Genomic DNA, 25,440 nt, shown 5'->3' on the forward strand with positions numbered 1-25,440 from the left:
TTGAGCATCGCGATTGTCTTCTTTTGTCACCCCGGAACCGCCTCTGTGACAGTAAAGGATTTATGGTTATTTCCTCCGCGCAGCCTGTCCATCTGTGGCTCTATCTCCACGTTGGCCTTGAGAATACGATTCAATTTATTAAGGCAAAGCAATGGACTCATTACTTTAAAAAGGTGGCGAGAGAGAGAAGGAGCGAGAGGGAGAAGTGACACACCGAATTGGTTATTAATGGAAAAGGCACAGCCACAGGGCAGTTGAGATTTAATGATATCCTACAAGAAAATATGAGGGTGTCACTCTCCAAAAAGTCATGCTAAATGTCAACATTTTAAGGTCCCGGTGCTAATTTTATGCCTGTGCACAGTAATGTTTTGGAGAGCATTTAGGAAACACGGCCCAGTGGCCAGCCTGATTATCCCGCTCACCTTCTCTCCTCTCTCCAAATGGGTTTGTGCAGCAAGCGATTTCATCTCTAAGTGAAGTGAACATTAAGGGAGGGGAGAAGGAGAGAGCAATAGAGAGGGGAGAGAGAAAAAAAGCACGCGGTTTGATTTTCACGCTGTGATAAGAGAGTGGGAGCCAAATGTTACCTGTTAATCTAGCCCAAACCGACCGGGGCTCTTGACTTTGTCCCCCAGCAGGGATGGGGCAAACACTCATTTTCCTCTCTCCGTGATGAAAAGGAAATTAGCTTAAATGTGATGAGGGCACATTAGTGTGTGTGTGTGTGTGTGTGTGTGTGTGTGTGCGTGTGTGTAATGAGTGTGTGTGTGTGTGGGGGGGGGGGTTGTTGTTTGCATACATCTTTCTCTTTCTTCACCGTGTACACACACACACACACACACACACATGCACAGCATATGAAAGTGATGGTCATTCTAAAGGAATTTGTCTTGTATGAATTCGTCACACAGTGTCCTGCAGGTTCATTAATTAAAGGGACAGTACGCCCCAAAATCAAAGGTACACAGCTTTCCTCTTACCTGTGGTGCTGTTTATCAATCTGGATTGTTTTGGTGTGAGTGTTTGGTGAGATGTCTGCCATTTATCTAATATAATTGGACTATATGACACTCGGCGTGTGTTGCGAAAAAAAGCGCCAAAGAAATCCATTTGAACGTCGCGCAGAAGGAAGCGCGCGTCTGTACTCGACGCTGCTAGCTCACCTAGCGCCGCTGAGCTAGCCAACGTTGCAACGCGGGCCGAGGAGGACGCCGTTGATGTTTGCGTCTCCCGCTGCGAGTCTCTCGCCGCTCTGCGCGGTGATACGGTTGGGGGTGGGTTGTAGAAAGTAGTGCCTCCGTTAAACTCCTCACTACAAGCTCTGTGGATTATCTTCAGTCCCCGGGTCAAGACTCGTGGGAAGAGACGTTGCTGTTGAGCGCTTTGAGCACCACAAGCGATTATATGTGAGATGAGACATCTCTTATCTACGATATCTCCAACACTCGGCAACTCTCACCAAAACTATACAGACTGATAAATTGCACTACGGGTGAGAGGAACACATTTTAGATTTTGGGGTGCACTGTCCCTTTAAGAGAAGTGTGCCAGCGATCTAACCCGACAGTAGTTTGATTATAGTACAATTGCGGAGAATACTTGTGCAAGAGACATAAAACAGTATCTGCATTTGTTCCAATAAGGTTCTGACACACTCTGAGAACTCTTGCTTCACACTGTCACACAGCTGAAGCTGAATGTATTTCGCCTCAAAGACCTTTCAGAGTGCAGACATCACTCGCAGGATAAGCTGGCCTCATGTTTTTTTAAAGTGCTCAAATTGCATGCAACTCCTTTTTTTTTTTTCTTTTTTTTTTTCGCTGCATGTGTTCCATGAGACAAGATATTTCCCCTGACAAGATTTTTCCAAATCCAGCGCGTTAAGTGCAGGGGGAATAATGCTGCGCTAGCTAGCTAATGGCAGTCCGAGAGGTCATAACTACTCCATTTGAAGGAGGCTGGCTCCTCGGCAGCCCGTGGCAGGTCAAATCAAATGTAATTGTGCGGTGAGAAGCGGCGCCTTTGCTTTGTGTTGGCTGTGCTGACAACCTCCAGGTTTAGCATTCAGTTCCTCCTGCTGGGAGGAACACCGGTTTGCAAGGACAAAGGCTTCACCTGTCAATATATCACACTGACTGGCCGGCCAAATGTACCTCTGCTCTCCCTCTCTCCCCCCCTTCTCTCTCCTCTCTCTCTCTCTCTCTCTCTCTCTCTCTCTCTCTCTCTCTCTCTCTCGGCTATCTCTCTTCCTCTCTGTCAGTCTTTCATTCTCTGCACACCCATTCTATTCCATCCTGCTCTTCCTCAGCCTCACCTATCCATCCATCCGTCCATCCGTCTTCCATCTCCAACCATCTATCTCCTCCTTTTCCCGGTGTCCCTCTCTCTCCTCTCTCCTCCTCCTCCTCCTCCTCCTCTTCTCTCTTTGTGTGTCTCTCCGTACCTTCCTCTCCTCCCGCTGCCTTCCGTGCGAGGACTCAGCTGAAATGTCCTGAGGGACCCAGTTTCAAACACAGGAACCAGAAACATATGGCACATTTTCAACTCCCAAGGTCAATTACAGCTATTTATCCAGAGATTGCAGCTAAATTTCCCAAGGTTTCTTCTAGATTTACCACAGATTGCAGCGTGTGTGTCTGTCACATTTTAAATCAGGCCAGTTTCCTTCTGCTTCTCTCTCCCTCTCTCTCTCTCTCTCTCTCTCTCTCTCTCTCTCTCTGCTCCCCGCGACTCTCCCATCAAATATTTCAAAGGCTTTCAAGTGGGTTTTAGACATGTTTTATCTCCAGTTATCATGTGCCACATCTTTTCCTTTTTCTTTTTTTTTTTGCCTCAGCTTCGCTAGGTCCAAGTGCCTTGCTTGCAACACAAATCTAATAACATGTAAATTGGAGATAAGCCCAGATCCCTCCGAGTGATATTTCTTACATTCATAGTTTGTCAAGTCAATTCCTGGGCCCCTGTTTTAGCAGCACAACACACGAGGAGTGAGAAAATTAACTGGATAGGTGATTCATCATTGCTAGCACACTGTCAAGGACTCCCTCTGCAGCTATTGAGAGCAGGGTGGAGGAGGACGGAGCGAGGGAGGAGGGAGGGTGGGGCGTTGTTTTAAATTATGGCATTTCATTCAGAATGCATTGTATTTACAGCGTCCCATTTTTATTTGTGGCTCCTATTATCCGCCGAAACAGTTGTGCATGAAATGTTATTTGTGACAGGGGTGACCTGCGAGTGTTTTTCCACGCAGTATTTCATAGTGGGGGTGGGGGTGGTGGGGGGGGGGGCCTTAACTGTACCTTTACCGTACGGTTGAGCACAAGAGGCTGTCACAGCTGCTGCTGGCAGGCTCGCTAGTGGAGAAATATCACCTGGAAACAGAGCACTCCATTCTGCCCGGCCCCCATCACTCCAACGCCTGTCGCTGTAATTAAGTTGAAGTCAATGATTCCGGAGCAATGGTGAGAAATAAACATGCAAACACATGCCAGCATTTGCAGCCAGGCACAGAGAGAGAAAAAAGGAAAGGGGGCGCGGGGGGGGTCTACAGAAACCACAGATCTAGATCGTGTTCCGCTGGAATTTACATCTGAGTTTCATTAAGCCGGTTTTGATTATATTGATTAAATTAGTCACTTATTAGCTTCCCACTTCCTTTCTTTCTTAAACGCCTGTGTTTATGCATCGCTCCTGGAGGAAATGTTATCTGACAAGGGGGTGCTGTACTGCAGTCGGAGTCTGTCGAACAAAACACGCTGTTTGCTTTCTTTTTCTTTTTTCTTTTTTCTTTTTTTTTTTCCCAGAGCATGACAGGTTGTTTCCCCCGCAACAAAGCCATCAAATATTCCGTGTGATCCGACATTGTGTTGGAGGGGAGGCCTGCTGAGTGGGAAGCCCGAGTTTGTTAAAGCAATGATTTATGATTAATGCCAACACTAAATAAGGGACAAAGTGCCTACAGTACAAATCAATTACAAAGCTACAACAGCAGACCTTTCCCCGAGGTCTACTAACGTCTCTAGTTGTTATGGTGATTTTATTGGAGGTGGGTGATGCATGCATATAATGCATGCCATACATCTATATCAACCTGAGCTGGAGCCAACTGTAATGCTTTTGATCTTTGATTAGCTATTTTATTGAGATAAAATGGGACTTTCATGTCGTGCCGCCGCGTAAAAGAGAGCTTCCACCCGGACGCCCACCTCCAAGCGCAGGCAGGACCACCGCGCCAAACAACAACAAATTAGCCCAGGAGTGGCTTCTTAAAAGTAGGCAATTCATTATTTTTATGAAGTCAAATTATAAACAAATTTTAATCCATTAGGCAACCATCCATTCTAATTAATCAACAGGAGTGAACTCCGTCTGAGAGAAAAAAAAAAAAAGGAGAAAAGGTTGTTTACTCTCTCCACGGACCAGCGGTGCATATTTCATATTTCACCGTCTTCCCGTCATGGAAGATAAAAAAAAAAAAATTCCTCCTTCAAATTACAAACCTAAACTGTGAATCCTAACACTCGACTTTTGGCGCCGAGATGTTTCCAGGGCATTTGCAGATGCTCGAAATAATCTCCAATGTTTTTGCTCAATCTGCTCTGAGGATGGGTGAAATAAATACTTTAAACTAATTAATGTAAGACCAGCTGTTCGCAGCACTTGGCGAGCGCCGGTGAATATTGATGGGAGGGAGAGGGCTGGGGCTGTTTCGGCTCCACTCCGCTGTTTGTACAAGATTCCGCCTGCCACACAAACAGATATGAATACTGGATGAGAGCAGAGAGGTGCCGTGCACGAGGCAGCCAGCGCTCCATGTTACAAATAAAACTTTATCCCCCCCCTCCCACCCTTTCCATGGAATTAACAATTAAACAGCTGATGGCGCAGACTTCCTGCAGAGACCTCTTTTTTTTTTTTTTCCTTCATTTTTAGACTGGATGTGTTTAATAAACCGGCTCTCTGCAAGATGGTAGCACTTACAAAATTGTTGGCTTGATAAAAGCTCACTGGACAAAAAAACAAACACAACATGTGTCAGACATACTGTTTTAGTTTGACCAGGCTGTATCCGTGTCTGCCGCTTCGCCTCCCTCCCTCCCTCCCTCCCTTCCTCCCTCCTCGGCTCCTCTCTCCTCCTCTGAGGCCTGGTGGAGAGAAAGGCTGGACGGCAGATGGCAGGGCCCTACCCCTCTCCGCCGGTGATGAATGGAGGATGATGTCATCTTAGGTTTGACAGGCGCCCGTGCGTGCGTACACAAAAGGAAGCCCGGAGCCCTCTGGGGTCCTGAAGCGCCGGGCCTGCTTCTGATTTCGGAGTCCGGCATGACATCTCTTAAATGGGGGAGGCTGGATTTATGTCCCGGTAGATATTGTTTAACCCCACACTTGAGAAGAAGCAATACAAAGGGGTCTCCGAGGGGCCAGCCAGTCCACTATATTGTCTGGGAGGAAGGGGGAGCTGGAGATCAATAATCCAGCTACTGGTTCCATGTAAATCAGGGTCAATGTGTGTCGGCATCAGCAAAAACTGCTCACATGTTCTAACACTTAGATTCACACAAATAGTGTTCTATGAATGATCAATCATTTTCTAATGTTTCTTTGCAGAGGACAACTCCATGTGCACCCCGACAGCAAGAGACAGCTACGAGAGGTTGTCACTGGCCGGGCAGGGTCTGCCTCCTGGCTTCCCCTCACCATTCCTCTTCCCAGACGGCCTGTCGTCAATAGAGACTCTCCTCACCAACATACAGGTATAGTACAACATTAGGACAAAACCTCCGGAAGAGCAAGTTCAGCGTCTCCTGTCGGTTTACGCAACAAAAGATCTCATTTGGCCCGGAACATTGTCAAGTTCTAAACGTCGTTTATATATTGCCGATATTTCTTGAGCTCAAGACTTCTTCTGCGGTGAAGCTGCGGAGTTTTCTTTAAACAGCTTTGAACATCTTTACAGGCAGCAGGAAGCGAGTGTGACTTTGTTAACACGCAGCGTAATGTAAGAGTGTTGAGGTCGGGATGCACAATACGTTCAGGGTGTCTGACGTCTCCCGTCTCCTTCAAAACAGAGAACATTGCTTAATGGCAAATTTGCCATTAACCTAACTGGTGCTACACTCTTTTCCAAACACTACCCATTCATCGCCTCGGATACCTTAACCCAAGGTCCGCTAACGAGCTTCCATCAAAGCCTTCAACGGCTGTTGTCCTTGATAATTTAGTAAACTCCATCCGCTTAAAACAAAGTGTGAGATTCGTTTGAAAGATCAGCGAACAAACTGTAAGGCGACTTTGATTTAAGATTTCTGCTTTTGTTGTTGCGGGGAACTTGAAACTTGAAACGGAGGTCTGTATGACCGACATTAGAAAAAATGATTATGAGCGAGAAGACGGGATATTTCTACGTAGTTATTCCTAATGATTGACACCGCGGACCTACCCAGATCCAGGCTTTGCGCTCCCTACTGGTAGCCAACACCGACGCCACGCTGCTGGAGACCCAGGCCGTATCGCTGGGCCCGCTGGAGGGAAGGGAGGCCCGGGAGAAACCAGAAGCAGGAGTGAGCGTAGCGGACTGTCAGACGCCTGCTGCAGTACAATGAGAGGTTTTCTGAAGGGACTCTGGTGCTCGGAAACACACTACCACTTTAGTCCACAGGGACCGCCAAAACCCACACAAAATGAAAGTTCCTCGTAGTAACTTTAACCAAGACGCATTAGCTACTTCAACTAACTACACCATCACCAGGTGTGTCAATTAAATATCCACTAACAAGCTAGCAATTTTGTCGTCGAGGCTTGAGGACCTAATTGGTAAAAACCGTTTGTGCCCAAAGCGAAAACTCAGCAGGTGTTTCTAAAGCCGTAGTGTTCCACGAGTGAACGCTCCCCGTGCTGAGAGTCACGGTCCAATAGGTGGACGCCAGTACGCTTAACATGGACATCAGGACTCCAGATACACTCAACTGTAAATCTGCATACCTTAACAACACCTGTCTACTCAGAGCACCATTTAGGCTGCAGCTCCAACCCCTCCCTCCCCCCCCAGTCAGAAAGATGAATGTATTTGCCTTCTGTCTGAGTGTAATGATGTGTGCACACTGCTGCCCTTCTCATTGCACTTGCACCGCTGGCATCAAGAGTCCTGCCTCTCCTCTGGCTCTGCGTGGTAATTAGAAAGCCACGAGTAAAGCCGTCGCGAAGCTCCCGACACTCCGCCGAGTCGTCTTTGATAATGATCCGCGCGCTGAATATTCATACACAAATCAACAAAATGAAACCAAGCAGAAAATGAAGATAAAGCAACTTAGAATAAATTGGGGTCAGAAGAATCGACAATTAGTAAGATATAGCCCAGCGCGTCTGATATAATTGCGTGCGGATGGGGAGCAATTGTGAGGAAAAATGGCGGCGGCGGCGTTCGGTACAGCTAGAGAGGGCCCAGTGTGTTCACCCTCCAGGACCGCCACCAGTGTGTTTGGAGCGGCGGTAATGTAATTGATACACGATGAGACACTCGTCATGATTCATTCACGGCGTGCGAGGAGCTCGAACATGTGCCTGACTCAATTCTGTATCTGTCGGTTACGATCCGGTAACAAGCGTCAGCACAGGAAGGAACATGAAGAGTCCGTGTGTGGAGTAAAGAGGCTGACCCTTGCCTGTAAAGCTCTTACCCTCTACTTAGTGGACCGGAGCTTTGACCGGGAGGTGAGCTCCGGCGTTTCCTCCGCCGCTCTAACGTTTTCTCCTCCGACCCTCCCGCTCAGAGGATCGTCTCTCCGGGTTTTCGGTTCTATCTACTCTCGCATTTCACCGCTTTGACCAAGAGGGGTCAGGCATTCCCAGCGCTCTTATCGCATCACCTGTCGTTATTTAGAATACGAATGATTATTGGTACTCTGGTGCTAGATCCTGTGAGATTTGACCCGGATAAAAAGGACCAGCAAAGGTGGTGCAGCAGTCGGCTGTGGGCCCTTGTGTCCTGCTTCACCAAGAACCGCAGTGTGGTTCACTGTCACTTCCTCTTCAATAGCCGCCATCGCTCTCTGTTTCCCTGCTCCCCCCCTCTTCTGTACATCCCTAGGTGTTCATATATATGTGTGTGTGTGTGTGTGTGTGTGTGTGTGTGTGTGTGTGTGTGTGTGTGTGTGTGTGTGTGCGCAGGGCCTGCTCAAGGTGGCCATCGACAACGCTCGCGCTCAGGAGAAGCAGGTGCAGCTGGAGAAGACGGAGCTGAAGATGGAGCTGTTCAGAGAGAGGGAGCTCAGGGAGACTCTGGAGAAGCAGCTCGCCATGGAGCAGAAGAACAGAGGTACTGCCCGGTGCCGGGTCCGCCCCTGTCGGATGCGCATGTGTGTGTGCACGTGTGTGTGTGTGTGTGTGTGTGTGTGTGTGTGTGTGTGTGTGTGTGTGTGTGTGCATGTGTGTGTGTGTGTGTGTGTGTGTGTGTGCACGTGTAAACTTCTGTTTTTTTCCGCCGCAGTCCAGACTGACGCAGGCCTGCGCTCATGTAGCTCCTGAATGTACATACAGGAAGCGCCGCATGTATGTTTAATGTCTCTTTAACTGCGACGCCGACACGCGCCGCTGCCTTTCTCTGAACACACACACACACACACACACACACACACACACACACACACACACACACACACACACAGAGCGATCTGCTTAGCGCTCTCAGTCAGTTGACATAATTGGAAATACACATTAAGTTAGAGAAATCCACCCTCGGTCTCATGTTAAATGCATCAAGCTCATATGCTAACTGTGTCGTTTATGTTTAATGAGAGAAATTCATGAAAAATATCCCAATAAATGTTTCAATTTGCTTCAATTCCCTCCAGCGGTTTGTTAAGGCGCAGTCGGTATTGTCTTTCATTATGGAGGATCTTTATGTATTATGAAATATTTAGGTTTAATTGATTTCCCTTTTTCTAATATAGTGTGCTAGATTTCTACAGAATTAGCTTTTTATCATCCCACCCCCCCCACCCCCCCCTCTCCGCCCCGCCCTGCTAGAAAGCAACAGCTGCAATAACCCGATTGTCTCCCCCGTCGCAGCGATCGTTCAGAAGCGTCTGAAGAAGGAGAAGAAGGCCAAGAGGAAACTCCAAGAGGCCCTGGAGTACGAGTCCAAGAGGAGAGAGCAGGTGGAGCAGACCCTGAAGCAGCCCTCGCCCTCCGACAGCATGCGGTCACTCAACGGTCAGACGCTCCGACTGTACATTGCACTTTTCAGACATCTGGTGGGGTTACTAGTGGGGGGGGGGGTGGGCAAATGTGTCCATTCCAAATGTGATTTTGTCAAGAGTCTATTTCACAGCAATGCTAATAAGATTAGCACAGCTGTCTTATGTTCATAGAAGTGATAAATAATGCCGTTGTGTCACCCTGTGCACCCGGGCTGCTGCTGTTGATTATTGTCCTCGTATAGTCCTCTGTGGATTGGAGACTATTATGGATTATAATAGTGAAAAACTAAAGAAAGCTCACTACAGCTCCTCCTCACACGTCTCGCTCTGTCGTCCGTTCACGATGACACACCTCGGCGTCGTGAATATGACACAGTGGAAGTCGTCCATCGACGGTGGGAAGGAGCTCTGGTAACGGTAGCTCAGAGCGCTTCAATCATCGGTGGAGGAGTAAAGTAACTAACCGCACACATATTGAAGCACTTCCAGCACGCCGTCGTTCATTACCTTCAGCCGGTCCGTTTGCAGAGATTAGGACTTGCATACAAAACACGCTGAGCTCATAAAATCAGATTTACTGTCGGCGTGTCAGAAGATTTTCACGGTAATACCTCAAACCTTTTTTTTTTCTTTTTTTTTTAATGCGTCAAATCAGGCCATCGCTATCCAGCAGCAGCACACAGGACGGAGTTCTGAGACCAGGAACAAAATGTAAATCAGACGAGGACCGTTCCACCTTTACAAGACGCGAGACATTTCACCACCAACTCCTCAGCCAGTGTTTAAATGCTGATTCCAAAGTGGCGAGTCAAGGACTCGAGTGTACTAAGAACGATCAGATTAATAACGCGCACGCTTCAGATACGGCCCGACAAATAAAGGCTCCGCCGCCGCCGCCGCTTGTTTCTGAGCCCGGCGCTGTGATGGGTGGCTGTCTGCAGGATGTTTAACGGCGGTGATCCCTCTCTTCTCTCAGACTCTCTGACCCCTGAGATGGAGAGTGACCGCAGCAGTGGAAGAACAGATGCTGAAAGGACAATACAAGGTACAGGGGCTCAGATGAGACAATAAATCTCCCTCTCTTTCTCTGGCTCTCACTCCTGCTCTCGTTCTCTCTCTCTCTCTCTCTCTCTCTCTCTCTGTCCCTCTCTCTCACACACACACACACACACACACACACACACACACACACACACACACACACACAGGGCTTCAGTTTATGAACATTAGTGTTACTGTGCCTGCTGTTCAGGCATACAGCTCACCATCTGGGCCGCAGCACTAGGTCAAGATCATTGGTTTTTCCGTAGGAATAATATTGCTCTTTTGCTCGACTTTTAGCGGCCGAGGCGCTTTTCAGAAGCGGAGCTTTGTGTTTTTTCGAAAACGCGTATAAAAGACGACACGGAGAACCGGCGGAGCCAGAACGTCGCGGAGAAAGAAGCGGGAGAAGTGTTTTGTTTACAGCTCAGGAAGCATTAATGAGTCATAAAACCGCCAAAAAAAAAAGCAGCGGAATCCCCCCTTTGATAGCAATAAACGGGGCAAATCAATCCATTTTATGAATAAGCCTTGTACATTTTTAATGGTTTGTTTGTTTGTTAGCCTTGGGGGTGCAGTATGTGTTTGGGGAAGGGCGCTCCGGCGATAACCTTCCGTGGGCCGCCTGCTATCTGTGTTTACCCAGATACAAGACACCTTGCAGAGGTTGAATGTCCTCATTATCACTCCGACGTCTCCCTTTTTTTTTAATACGCCTCGGCAGCGTCCGCTCAGAACCGCCCTCATCGGTGGGAGGGGTCCCCGATTTACCCGGGGAGGAGGAGAAGAAGAAGAAAGCCCGCTGCGTGTAATCCGCCGTGAAACGTGGAAAGTATTCCTCTCCGCGCGCTCGAACACGTCGGGCTCTTTAACTCTTTAATGTTTGATTAGTCCACTTGAACTGATATTTTGTGAAAGGGCAAAAAGAAAGGCAGAGCACTAAGTGAAATGGTGACTCCTCCTTAATTAAATGTCATTCAGCCACTGCGGGGATCTGAGCCAGTTTGATGTCCAAAAAAAGGAAATCCATATGTCACCGTTTAAAAGATAACTTGTAGATACAGCGTTAATTATAGCCTCCTATTTCATACCAAATTTGTGTGATTTAAGCGCTATAATTTCTCTACTCTCATATAAAGAGCTGGCCCTCTTTGTACTGTAATTGTGTCAAATTAAATGTGTTAAAGCTTCACCCTCTACAGCGCCATTGTCCCGGTTAAATGTAGACTTGAAATGAAGCACATTGGTTGGGATCTTACTCCCCGTTAGGAACGCCGCATCGCCGCTCCTGATGGTCGCCGTGAAGAGCGGGACGAGGAGGGAACCTGAATAACGGACTGCGTTCTCTGTTTTTGTTCAATTAGAGGAGCGTTTGTCTGCCACACATGTCTCCTCCGCTCCACTCTGAGAGCCTCGCTGTATAATTAACCTCCAACGGCAAAAAAAAAAAAAAAAAATGATGTTGATAAATTACACGAGCAGAGAAGGAGGAAAAAAAAAAACAAGCCTATCACTCGCATGGAAGCCGAGAGGAATGTGTGGGTATATTGTCGACTCCCAAACGAATGGAGGGAGAGAAAGAGAAGGAGGGAGAGAGAGAGAGAGAGAGAGAGAGAGAGAGGGGAGGGGGGAGAGAAAAAATAATGAGGGCATAATTTTAGAGAACTAATTATTTCTATTTGTCTTTTGTCACACTTCTCTAATTCTGCGATATTAACACAGTCTGTGTTTATTAATTGCTTTTACAGTGTTTTGAATCGGGTCCAAGAGGGAAGCGCGGCTCTTTTCACAGGCAGCCGAGCTGCTGGGACCTCGTACCCCGCCAGTACTGCCTGGCAACGGTGCGCACGCCGGCGTCTTCCCCCCGGTATCGTCTCCGGTTCCCCGCCGCTCCCCACTCGACGTGTTCGGCGAGTTTACACGACCCCTGCGCGCCGAGATAAAGTTCTTTGTTGCAAGATTAAACATCAAAACAGTTAAAGTGAAATTAAAATTAAATGAATGAATGTCACTGAAGCAAAAAAGACTGTAATTAATGGATCCCTTAATTGTCTTCATAAAATATTTGCATGGGCATAATTTGCATAATTTACATGTATTAATTAATCTTTCAAAGGAATTTTGTGCTGAGAGAAGCCAAAAAATTCCCTTTGTTTTATTTAGCATCTAATGAAATATTTATTCTCTTTAATGAACTTTTCATCTTGATTTGAATATAGAAATGCTGAAGTTTTTAACATATTTTAATGAGGCGGGCCTTCCATAAACGCGGCGCGTCAAGACGTCACACGTCCGCTGAAGATGGCTCAACATTTGCATTTGAAAAAAAAAAAACGGATTTGAATCGGAACAATCGACGCCCCCTCTCCACGACGCGCTCCATGACGTCATCCGTCAGGTGATGAGAACCGGCTTCCGTTCCCGGTGACGCCCCGACGGAAAAAAAACAAACCAGCTGTGAAGCCGGAGCAGACCGGTAGAGAGACTACTGAGAAGAGCGCGGGATCGTGTGTGTGTGTGTGTGTGTGTGTGTGTGTGTGTGTGTGTGTGTGTGTGTGTGTGTGTGTGTGTGTGTGTGAGGGCCCACACTCGTCGGCCTGTCTGTTCCTCGTAGCGCTGCATTCATGCTGTAATGACTTTTACACAGGACTCGCTGGTTGTTGCTTGAATAGAGGCAGCCATAGTGCAATGCCTCTGAGACCTACGGCAGTGCTGGGTAATTAGCCTGTGTGTTTGTGCATCCCCCCCCCTCCCCCCCTCCTCCTCCTCTCCAACACACACACTGTACACACACACACACACACACACACACACACACACACACACACAACAAGCCTTTGTTGTCTCCACTCCATGCACGACAAAACATAAAACACAGACTAATAAGGACTAATTGATAAAATGTATAGATATTAAAGCACAAGTGGTGACTAAGAAGGAAGGGACGGATGTTTTTTTAATAACGTCCTCTGAGACGTTGTAAACCAGGCGTGTCCTCCGTGTTGAGCGTCGTCTCCTACGTCCTGCTCGGCTCGCGTCACGTCCAACAACCGGCGCCGCCGAACCTCTCGTTTTTTTTTTTACACCGTTGAATTATTTAGGCGCGCCGCCACAGAGAGGTGTGCTCCTCAAAGGCATCCCCCCCTCCCCCACCCCCACCCCTCCCTCCCTCCCCCACACGGCAGAGCAAAATGTTCAGGTAATAAACGTCAAAACGTGCTCCTGAGCCGCGCCTAACAGATGCTTCCTCACCAGCTCGGCGTCGGAGCGGCGCTGCTCGCTCAGGCGAACGCTCGAGACGAGAGACGGCGGGAAATGGACAAAGCTCGTTAGGTTGGAGGTGTCAGGAGAGGGAATGTCTGCCGTCTCCAATAAACACTTATTTCCACGCAGGAAGTGTCACTTAAGAGAGCGCTTTACATCGCGAGCGCGGCGCCCCGTGTTCAAACAGGCGCATCAGCGGAGACGTCTCAAACGCACGCGGCGTACCGCTGGTGACGCCCGCAGTGTGGTGATCGTAGTAGTGAAACATGCAGCGGTGTGGTGATCGTAGTAGTGAAACATGCAGCGGTGTGGTGATCGTAGTAGTGAAACATGCAGCGGTGTGGTGATCGTAGTAGTGAAACATGCAGCGGTGTGGTGATCGTAGTAGTGAAACATGCAGCGGTGTGGTGATCGTAGTAGTGAAACATGCAGCGGTGTGGTGATCGTAGTAGTGAAACATGCAGCGGTGTGGTGATCGTAGTAGTGAAACATGCAGCGGTGTGGTGATCGTAGTAGTGAAACATGCAGCAGTGTGGTGATCGTAGTAGTGAAACATGCAGCGGTGTGGTGATCGTAGTAGTGAAACATGCAGCGGTGTGGTGATCGTAGTAGTGAAACATGCAGCGGTGTGGTGATCGTAGTAGTGAAACATGCAGCACTTAGATACAAAAGGCTCCGTTTTGGTCGTCTTTTCCGCCTGACACCATCACGCATTACCGCTTCTCTGGATTAAGCGACGTTTAATCTCATCGGTCACGGCCGCTCGCGTAATCCGGCGCCGAAATCGGGTTTGTGAATCCGTGGCGGCGCCGCTGACAGTGGAAGACCAGAGGGAAGTCAGCGTCCCGTCCAACACCCTGAATAGTGCATGTAGCTCAGCGGGACGTGTCGGCTGTCGGCTAATCCTTGGCTCCTGTGTGTCCTCTGTTGCAGATGGAAGACTGTTCCTGAAAACCACCGTGATGTACTGATAAGACCTCGAGGAGCTGGAGGAAGTAAAACATTCAGACAAACAACAACAACGACAAAAGAAAAGAGAACCCGTGAAGATTGTGAGGAGCCCTGGTTCAGGCTGGTTTAGTTTTGGGAGGAGGTCGAGCTGCTTGGAGGAGGTCAGTGAGATGCTGGAGGAGCTCGAGTCTGAATGTAGAGAAGTCTTCTCCTCTCCCAGAGATAGTTCAGTAGCAGGTTGGCCAACGTGAAGGACAGAACACATTGAGCACAGTAAAAAAAAAAAAATAAATAAATAAAGTACCCGTGGTACACTGTCGGTAATAACCCCGTTAATTCACAGCACTGACGACTTTTATACTGCATCTCAGCCAGCGAGAAAGCTTCGAAAAATGAAATTCGACTGAAGTTTTTGTTTTTTTTTGTATTTTCAAATTGAATTTTGAGAAGCGACGCGTTGAGATGAACCTTCAAAGAAAGAGAGAGAGAGAGAGAGAAGAAAAAAAAATGTGAATCTATCCGTGTGTTCATCGAAAGAGAAGATGTTTGACTTTCATGTTTTCTAAATTAGATGACAATACAATCAAGTTTCCTTTTTACCATCGTTGTACATACGAGATGTGATGATGATGATGATGATGATGATGAGTCCCTCTGCCCAGCGTGTGTGTATATAACGTTTAAGAGGTATTGTGTATGCAGTAGAGCTATTAGGCAAAAACAGTACCAACATTTATATAAACCTACAGTTTTGTTTTTCTTCTATTTCTGAGCCATCATTCTTTCCTATAGCTGCCATTTTGGTGAGAAAGCATGCAGGCATGTCAATGTTTGTCCTGGAATTATGATATTTAATAAATCCTATATTGTGCTGAACAAACGCCGGGGTTGACTCACTCGAGCCCTGGCCGATTTTGAAAACATTAATTATCGAACATTTCACTTTCAAAAAGGAAGACTTTTGCTGTCGATAGTACTGTAATCTTTGTAACAGAGGTAATATTTCTTGGAATTTTAATGTACATTTTTTCTTTTTGTCATGAGACGCACTCGAAATCAGCGCCTGTCAAAGCTTTTTAAAAAAGAAAATGTCAAAAAAAGACGAAACAAAACGGTCGTGACGCAACTTTCGGAGGCAGAAAGACACAAAGACACTTTTGTTTCCTTCGTGTTTCATGAGGTCCTGATGACAGAGAGAAAAGAAGAACACGCTAACTTATGATATCCACGTTACTTTTGAATCTCGGTGCTGAACCCACCTGTGTATATTCCCTGGACTTCAGCTGATGTCAGTCCTTTAACTGCAGAGCAGCTCCACCGTATGTGTTACAATCAGGAGGAGGAGGAGGAGGAGGCGTGTCCCATGTCCACCATGTGTTTCTTCCTTTCTGTTCTCAATGGAGTGTCTATAGGTCTGTTGTCACTGATAACTTATATATAGCTTCTCGAATCATCTCTTCATTGTACTTCAAATTCAAATAAAGTTAACATGTTGATGATAGACTCTGTGTCGCCCTGGATGCACTTCTAACGTTTCCAGATGCAGCTCGACACAGAAGAACGCGGCGGTCTGACGCTCCAACGTCTCCGAACTCCTTTCTACGGATTATGTACGGCCTATAAATAAAAAGCACTGCAGGCGTGCTGGAGGAGAAGAAACCAGCTTGTTGTTATTGGCTTTAAAAAAAAAAAAAAGAAAGTGATATCTTTCCTTTTCCACTGAGCGGATGCAAAGTGTGTCGTTGACTGTGTGTGTGTGTGTGTGTGTGTGTGTGTGTGTGTGTGTGTGTGGTTTTACGTATAGGCTAATGCTATAGAAACTATGCAAATGAGGGTGTGACCAAGCTCACCGTAAATTTCATGCGCACTTCAAAGGGTGACACTAATTCACCATACATCACCACAGAGTGAACTGCAGTGGTACATGCTGCAGGGTCACGCGTGTTAATGTTGGCTTCAAACAACCAGGGAGTTAAATTATGAAGCTATTTGTCAAATAACTGTGTTCTGTTAACGTGGGTGGGGGGGGGGGGGGGGGGGGGGGGGGGTTCTTTTTTTTTTCCCCGGCACGTCCTTTTTCGTTTTTCTGTTTTTTAATTATAATCCTCGCCGGCCGCTCTCACGGCGACATTATTTGTTTTGGGCGCTCCGGAGAGCCGGTCGTTATCCTCGGGGATCATTTCAGAACAACTGTTTACAGGTACGGCTCCAGAAACGCTCCGCAGAGCACGGAATCGACATTGAGGGACAAATTTTCTCCAGTAAGCAATTCTGAGTGAAATGTGTTGACACAGCACGCTGGGCCCACTCCCCGTTCTGCATGCTTCTTTTTTTTTTTTTTTTTAAAGCGTGGCCGTGACGCAGCCACGGAGATGAATAATTGACTGATTGCTGCATAATTCAATGCCGCATTGTGGAAATTCAAGGCCTGAAATATTTCAAGCTTTTCTTCTCTTTTTTTCCCATTTATTTTGTATTTAAAAAATGAGGTTAAAGTTTCTATCAACCTTGAAAGAACAATATGACGAACAACGGGGGGGCAATCAATCACGAGAGCGATGCTTCCGGTCGAGTTCAGACCCGACCGCCGGCTGTCTCGACTCCTCGCTGAACTCCAGCTCACTCCGGAGCGAGAGCAACTCTGACACGACGTCCACTTCATCCGTTTAACGACTCGATGGCCGTCCTCTCCCTGCCGCTCCTCAGCCGCTCCTCAGATATGCTGTTTGTTTCTCCATCTGATGCCCTTTTTTTCTTGCGCCGGCATCTTGAGAGAGAAGAGGCCCCGCAGCTACATGTTTCATATCACTGCACATTTTTGTAATAAATTCAATTGGGTACAAAATATGACCATGAGGCACGGAGACTTTAAATACCAAATGTGCATTACGGCCGCGTTTGCTGCGTCGCCGAGTGGAGCGCACGGCGCCGAGTGCACATTGTGAGCCGCGGTGCTCTCGTCTCCTCGGCTCGACGTGTGCTCGAGAAGACGCCGCCCAGACGGGATCATTCCGCCTGATCCCGCCGCTCCTTTTCATCGCTCGTTGTTGTTTTGCGCTCGCATGACCGGCCGGAGAGACGCGTCCATCCTGACACGAGTTCTACTTGAAGGACGCGACAGAAAAGTTACACGAGAGGAAAGGAAAGGAAGTCGTATTTATACTTCAACGGCATTGTTAACCTCGAGCGAGCTAATTCCTCTGCACGTCGTCGCGACCGGGAGATGGCCATTTAGCGAAAGCAGTAATGCGGCGTGTCTCTTGATAACCGAGCGGTGCCCCGAGTCTGCGGAGAGACATTAGCAAGGTGCAGGCCCGATCGTCTGAAAGACGGGACTAATGTCACCTAATCAGATAGACCATTATGTATTAGCCAAACTACAAAACAGTTTTATCTGACAAGGGCCAGGCCACATTACCTAAATTAACATTTTGCAAGCGCGAACATGGAAGACCGCGGAGGCGAGGGGAGGGCTGGGACGGCGGCCTTGCGCTTAGACATTCGGCAGTAATTATTAATTTATGATTGTCTCTGGTCTTAATGAAAATGAAAGCCAGGAAAGAGAACAGGGAGGGATAATGTGGCGTGAAATTGAGTTTCATTTGTACAGGGTCCACCTTTTAACTCTGCGCTTCTTAGGCGGAAATGGAGCCGAGCGCCTCTCTCTCTCTCTCGCTCTCTCTCGCTCTCTCTCTCTCTCTAGAGAATGTATTTTTATCATGCTTTCTCTCTCCTTTCAGTCAAGGCGTGTTCATATCCTCTCATCCTTTTGTGGTGTTGTGGGGGCCAACATGCCCTTTAACATCTCCATTACTCTCATAAGGCCTTTTCCAGATGACACATGGGCTCTTTGTGACGTCCGACAACTATGTCAACAAGTTTCTTGAATGGAAATGTCTCGGCGCAGTGCTTCTTTAATGTCAACGAGGCGGCGCCGCAAAAGGTCTCGGACCAGGTTGGCATGAAAGGGGGGGGGGGGGGGGGCAAAGGAAGGTAGATGGAGTAACAGGAGACGCCCTGGTGATGTACTACAACGGGGCCGATTTAAGGCTCACACTTGAGACGTGCTGAGCTGATGATGGTTCAGCAGCAGGGGTGACGGAGGTGCAGAGATGACGGGGGTTAAATGTGTTGCGTGTTATCTTGTAATGGTTCAACATCCTGGCCTTCGTTGTAACGGCCAGCGACCGTAGCTCCTCTCAGTCTGCGGGTGACGGAGGCTGAAGTCCAGCTTGTTCTACTTTCACTGACTGCCAGAAACTTTAATGCTGGAAGTCATTTTTAAAATGACTTTTTTGGCCGCTTGGGAGCAGCGTTTTAAGTTGAAATGGTGAACTTGTTGGTTCACGCTACACATCGAACAAACACTGAGAAACATTAGCCATCATCTAACGTTGTTCCTGGCCACCCACTGAATCTAAGTCCAATATTCACTCTCTTTTAGCTCCACTTTTGGTCATCACCACCTCCTGAGGTAAAGATCTGGTGATGTTCAGCAGCTAGTTGCTGACTTTGTCTGTTGGTTACAAAGCACAGTGTTTGTTTTCTAGCTTTTTTGGCCATAAAGAAACAAAAACAAAAGAACAAAAGCAGCAAAATTCGATAAACCTTCAACTGCGGAAAAAATTAAATTTGCTCGTAGTTTTTACTTTTGTTGAAAAAGAGTTGAAGTGGATTATGAAAACGTTTCTGCTGTCGCCATCCCGGATACGTGTGAATGTTGGTCTTCGTCTACGGACACCAAAGAACAATGAAAAAGGTCCTGAAGACCTCTCTCCATTGTTCTCTAGTAGAGGCTCTTCTTCTTCTTCTCTGGTGGATTACAGCCCGGCGTAGGTTGTAGCACCAAACCACACCGCTGATTCACATTTCATTTTTAGCGACTTTTCAAAAGTTCGCTTAAAATTGGCTCGACAATTCAACGGGAGCACAGCCACCGATAAGAGAGGCTGAGCGCCGTAAAAACCCCAAACAATGGAAGCTCAGAAGAACCGAGGAACAGTCGGGTGATGGATATCAGATCCATGTTTAACATAAAAACATGGTTTATTGCCACTTTAAGTAGTTCCTACCCTCCACATGCCTCGTAAATAAGGAGATTTTAAACCGTTCAATGTATAAAATTACCATTTGAATTATGTCATCACAGTAAATATCAATAAAGGGAGTCGATCCACAAAATGAACACAAAAGGGTTCTTACAATATCAATAACTTACCGTAGTCCTGTTGTCATTTTTTAAATTAGCTACAACCACAGAGCCACTTTATGTCACGACGCATCGATACAACGCGAGACTTTGAAGACGCTCCACGTCTGAAGTGGCGTCTGCAAGCTTTCACAAAACGAGTCGGCGCACAGGAGCATCCAAATCACCAGGGCTGCTTCTATTAACTCAATTACATTTTTACAATTGTGAGCGAGGGATGGTTAATTTAGTTTGACCCAAGAGCCCCCCCACCACCACCACCACCACCACCCCCCCTCCACCGACACTCCCCCAGACGGCAGATGGATGAGACGAGTGACCACAGGCGTGAGGGAGTGTGTGTGTGTGTGTGTGTGTGTGTGTGTGTGTGTGTGTGTGTGTGTGTGTGTGTGTGTGTGTGTGTGTGTGAGCCCTCTGGATTAGTCTTCATTTGGTGCCTCTGTCATGAGGGAGGGGAAGACCGAATACTGTGTGGCAGAGCAAAGCAAACACACAGGGTCAGCCGAACACACACCAACACAAGTGCGCTATTAAACCCCCCCCCCCCCCACACACACACACACACACACACACACACACACACACACACAGCTCATCAACTTTATTTTCGCAATCTTCCCTCAGAACCATTAGAATACCCTGAAGAAATGACTTTCCAATTAAAGGGGATCTAGAAGAAGAAGAGGAGTTTTTCTTCTTCTTTTTTTTTTGTGATCTCCTGCTCCCAGAGTTCTTTATTCCAATCATTTAAATTGGAATTGATTTTTCAATTTACCCGCTGACTGCTACGGACACAGAGTGCAGGGAGCAGACAGAGCTACGTTCATATGTAAAATAACTCTATATATATATATATATATATATATATAGTGTGTTTCCTTCTGTGAGGACAATCAGACAACAGATGAGTACGGCTTCAGGTATTTATCTCTCGCTCTGTGTGCTGAAGGTCGCTCTGATTTCCCTCTAACGGGGGAACTGTTTTATTAATATTTGAAAACAAAACAAACATCACAGTAGATTTTGTGTTTATGGGATTGTCCTCCCTCGGGCGGGACATCGCTACGACGCAGCGTTGTCCCGCGTACGGAATCAGAAGTCCGTCCCGGGCTTTCAGGCTCGGGCCTCACACGTTTTGAGTTTGACAAACTACGCCTATGAACTCCGCGAACAACAGCCGCTCCAGCTGCGTTCAAATGAGCATTTATTGTGCCCCCCCCACCCCCCCTCTACACAGTGAGCGCTTTGCGGAGTCTGCTTTTCAAAGCAGACCAGATTCTGCCCGAGCTGTTTTACAGATGCGCCCAGGAATCCGAGGCCGTTCTTCTGTGGACGAATGGTTCTGTCTTTTGCTCCTGACAGCTGCGCGGGCTTGTTGTTCGCTCTCTCCTGAGTTGTTTTAATAAAGTTGTGCTGCAGGAGTAGTGAGGGAAGATTAATGGACGCACGGGAAGTGTGGCAGTTGTGAGAGGATGCAGGACAGAGCGGGCCAGCAGCCATCTGTTCCTTCTCCTTTACAGCTCTCTTAATGGAGAAACAAACCAAACAACATGGATCTGAGCCCTGCAGACAGACGCACACACGCACACGCACACACACACACACACACACACACACACACACACACACACACACAGCTAAACACAAAACATCACTTTATGTGACAGAGATGAGAGCCGGGCTTTTGTCATTGTATACCCCCCCTCTTCCCTCGTTGGATGTGTGTGTGCGTGTGCGCGTGCACGTGTACGTGCGCTCTCTTTCTCTTTCTCTTTCTTTTTTTTTCTCCCCGCTACCTTTCAGTGAAATAAAGTTGGGCGTGAGCCACGGCTGTGAGATTCAGATGAAAGACGCAGCCTGGATGGAACGTGATTAAGAGATATGTTCTTGAGGCAAAACAGGACTTGGCATTCGCTGAGACGAAGAACCTAATCAAATTAAAGCAAAACAGGGCCATTGTTTTGCCGAGTGCGTTTCCTCCGCTCGTGTCACGTTTGAAATGAAACGCTGTAAAATAGATACGGGCTCTCGTGTCTGCGCCGCATCGCCGACGCCGTGGTTTTTTTGAATTTTTTTTTTTATATTCAGATTTTTACACACAGGCACTGACTAATGACGGTTGTGCCCAATGATGCCTAAAGCACTTTATGGAGCTGTCTGGGTTGTAAAGAACGTTTACTATGATGGAGCATGAATGGCTCGCTGAAAGAGTATTATTGTTTACAAGTTATTGTTTTAGATTAATTCACTCAGCAGAATTGTTAAATTCTCTCTCCAACAGGCCGCCTCCGGTTCCTTTACTCCGTCAGTGAGTATTCCCCCCCCCCCCCCCCCCCCCCCCACTCTTTACCGGCGCTCCGTATTTATTATTGGGTCCGTAATGAAATCTACAGTCCGGACTGTTTCTCGTTCTGTTTGTTTGGAACGGGAGAGGAATGGTGTCACGTTAAACGACAACATGCGTCGTCTCCCTCTTTTCTCCCGGTGAAGACATCTGTATGACATGATGAAGTTTCCTCTCTGAGTATCAATCCTGTAATTGAGCTCAGGGAGAGGAGAACGTGAGGTGCACACAGAGGGAGGGAAGAGGCCTCTCTCTCTCTCTCTCTCTCTCTCTCTCTCTCAAACACACGTGTCCTCCCCCTTTCCCTCTCCACCTGCTCTCCCATCGAATTTGTCAGTCAGCCCTCTTTAGACGCACACTCTTAAGCATTAGCCGCCGTGGTATCACTCGCCGTTGGGGGGGGGGGGCAGCGCCACGATGGGTCCCCCCCCCCCCCAGGCCTTGTCAAGAGAAGGGGCGGGGCCACGAGTGGAGTCCTCAACGAGCAGAGGCGGGCGTCCCGGTACCCGCGGCGTCTTCACTCGTGTCTCCGTGTCCGCCTTGAGACGTCGTTGTCTCACTCCGCTCGTGACGATAGCGCGGATCATGCGGGAAACCGAAGTGAGACCGGATTAAATATTAAACACAACCTGACGCGGACCCCCCCCCCCCCCCACACCACCGGAGCTCCCATTCCACTTCGCATGATACAATTAAAAACGTTCCCACGTGCATTGCGCGGAGCACTCGTCAGGAACATGCTGCTTTACAGACTTAAAATAAATCTTATACTAATCTATGGAGAACCTGACAAGGAGGAGGCCAAGGTTTTCCATGCAGGCACTTAGCTGAGTAGAGAGTTGGAAAAAAATAAATAAAAACAGAGAGAGATGAGGGCCTTACATTATTTATACGTGCTAATGGTGGCTGTCTGTGTGTGTGTATGTGTGTGTGTGTGTGTGTGTGTGTGTGTGTGTGTGTGTGTGTGTGAATCAGCAGCAGAACAATCTGCTGAAATAGACACACAGCTGTAATCAAGGCCATACATTTCCTCTTCTTCCCCCGTTCTCCGCTGACTGCGGGGTCAATTGGAGTCGGTTTAGTAGCATTTGGAACTCTTGCCGTAGATTATCTCCTTTTAATGGAGACTAAAGACAATGCAGGAGCAGACTGCCGCTGCCAAGAGGAAGAGATAACCGCGAAGCAAAGCCACCACCCCGCGAAGCAGAAGGACTACCTCACACGGTTCCTACTGCGCACGCAAGATATCATTGTACAGCGATAAGAACAATAGCTCATGAGCCTAGTTTGGTCCGCAAAAGGAATCCATTAGTCTTATTGTGCAGCCCTTAAGCTCGGCATCACGGGGGGGGGGGGGGGGCGCGCTACATCCACGCACATGTGCCTCTCATTTCCCACGGCGGTCCAGAAGTATCCTTCAACATCCTATTGTAAAGTTTACCAGGGGAGAGGTTCAGTGTATTAAAGCGCCCTGAGAGAAACGCTAAACGATGTAAATGCAGGCAGCTGCTTGCCGCTAATGCCGTTCGGTGGACGGGGAGGCTGGATGTGAACGGTACCTATATAACGTTAGGGGTTCTCTTTCATGTCCTGGTGCTCTCTAATGGGAACAACGTGGAGGCTAATGGTATGGTAGACGTGGACAGGGCCGCGCTTCAAAGCCAAAGCTGCGACGTGTTTCGTGTCCGTTGTTGTTTCAAAACGCAACAACACATTTGGGTGGCCAACAAAAAAACAGAAAACTGCTTCGGTCGTGTGTTTTTGAGGTTATAGTATACATGTATGAGCTAAATTAGGTCACATGAAAGTATTACAAGGGCTTGAGCCGCTATGATATTTAATAGGCTTCAAGAACGACCCCCCCCCCCCATTGACACCGCAGGCATTAGTAGCTACACCTACAAATAAGAAGGCGTCGTAATTCGTAAGTATCCCACGAAATCATTTTTAATGTTATCCACGTAATCATGAACGAGGAAGTATAAAGATCGCAAAAGCCCACACAAGAGGCGCGGGGGGGGGGGGGTGGATCCAACAAATGGCGATCTTTCAGACAGGAGACGGTCACTGTTCATTTATTCGTCACGTAACATGCATACTTACGGAGTGCATTCTCTCTAGTGTCCACCAGGGGGCGACTCCTCTGGTTGTATAGAAGTCTAGTCTAAAATGACTCTACTTCTCTCTTGATTTATTCCCTCAGTAAACATTGTAAACATGAGTTTATGGTCTCAATCTCTAGTTTACAGTCTTCTTCAATACAGCATGATGTTCATTTAGTACATTATGCTCCATTTAGAGTCAAACAGACCATAAAGCAGGGGATGCTTTAGGGGCGGGGCTTACTGTGATTGACAGGTCGCTGCCGCTACCAGAGATGTATATGGCTTCTCTACGTCAAATATGTTAACTTCTGTTCATCGGTTGCAAAAAAACAACAACATGGCCACGGCGAATTCACCGAACTTGAGGCTTCAAAACAGCAGTCCACCAATGGGTGACGTCACGATCACTGTTCAGTCTACGGTAACCAGCAGAGATTTACACGTGTTGCTGTTTTTCGTAGGAAAATGCACAACTCTATTTGGATACGTTGACCCATCGTGTTCCTGATATATTCATTTTAGTTGCAGCAAACAACAGTTAGCCATGTAAAGATGTAGTGGAGTCACGTCTACCTGAGCAGAGAATGAAGATACTCTCCCTCCTGGTGTGTTGTCTCCCGAGCTTCTCCTTACTCTCAGTGTTGCCAACATGGCGACTTTCCGAACCCTCTTGGCGACTTCCTATGTCAAAAGCCACTAGCGACAAATCTAGCGACTTTTTCTGGTGTTGTTGGAGACTTTTCTGGTGTTTTGACTCTGTCGTGAAAGCACGTACCGTTCTACAGTTACTGTCGTGAACGAGCAGCGGGTGTTACCGTGGGGCCGCTCTAAAGCACTCACACAGGCTCGCGCTGAAGTCTAAGCAGAAAGGTGACGCTCTTCGCGTCCGACTGCTATTGAATCGCGCATGCGCATGGCCGCCGCTGATCATGGCTTACGGAGCGGGATGTAACGGTGAATATTTTTTTAAACAGAGAAACTCCATAAGAAGTGATGGCCTATTTCAATGGCAAAAAACAAAAATAAAAACGAATCAACAGAAGAAAGTACATTTGTAGTTCTAAACATATTTAGGGTGTTTTTTACTCACTTTTTACAATTATGCAAATTAGTTGGCAACAGTGCTTGCTCCTCTGTGCGTGCCTTAATAGTGCACGTTAATGCACGTGAGCTAGCCCCACTGGTTAGCTCACGTGCCGCTGCTCTGCACTGCTGTCATTTGACGGTTACAGCTGTCACCGCCGCCCCCGACCCGACAGCGTCGTTTGCGGTAAGTATACATCCACCCTCCGGGTACCCCTCAGGTAAACACAGGCAGCCTCTGTC

The 25,440-nt window shown here is 47.6% G+C and overlaps 1 protein-coding gene across 1 annotated transcript; it reads left to right on the top strand.

The window, feature by feature from the left end:
- The first annotated feature begins 5,614 nt into the window (after nucleotides 1–5,614).
- LOC137866291 (dachshund homolog 1-like) lies at nucleotides 5,615–15,957 on the top strand. The gene is made up of 5 exons (XM_068702089.1): nucleotides 5,615–5,756; nucleotides 8,170–8,317; nucleotides 9,070–9,213; nucleotides 10,177–10,245; nucleotides 14,439–15,957. The coding sequence occupies exons 1-5, from the start codon at nucleotides 5,622–5,624 to the stop codon at nucleotides 14,474–14,476; spliced, it is 534 nt and encodes a 177-aa protein (XP_068558190.1). The 5' UTR covers nucleotides 5,615–5,621; the 3' UTR covers nucleotides 14,477–15,957.
- The last annotated feature ends 9,483 nt before the right edge of the window (nucleotides 15,958–25,440 follow it).

This window comes from Cebidichthys violaceus, unplaced genomic scaffold (assembly GCF_023349555.1).
Source record: "Cebidichthys violaceus isolate CVI_PGR_0920_01 unplaced genomic scaffold, fCebVio1.0.p SCAF_80, whole genome shotgun sequence".
NCBI classification, from domain to species: domain Eukaryota; kingdom Metazoa; phylum Chordata; class Actinopteri; order Perciformes; family Stichaeidae; genus Cebidichthys; species Cebidichthys violaceus.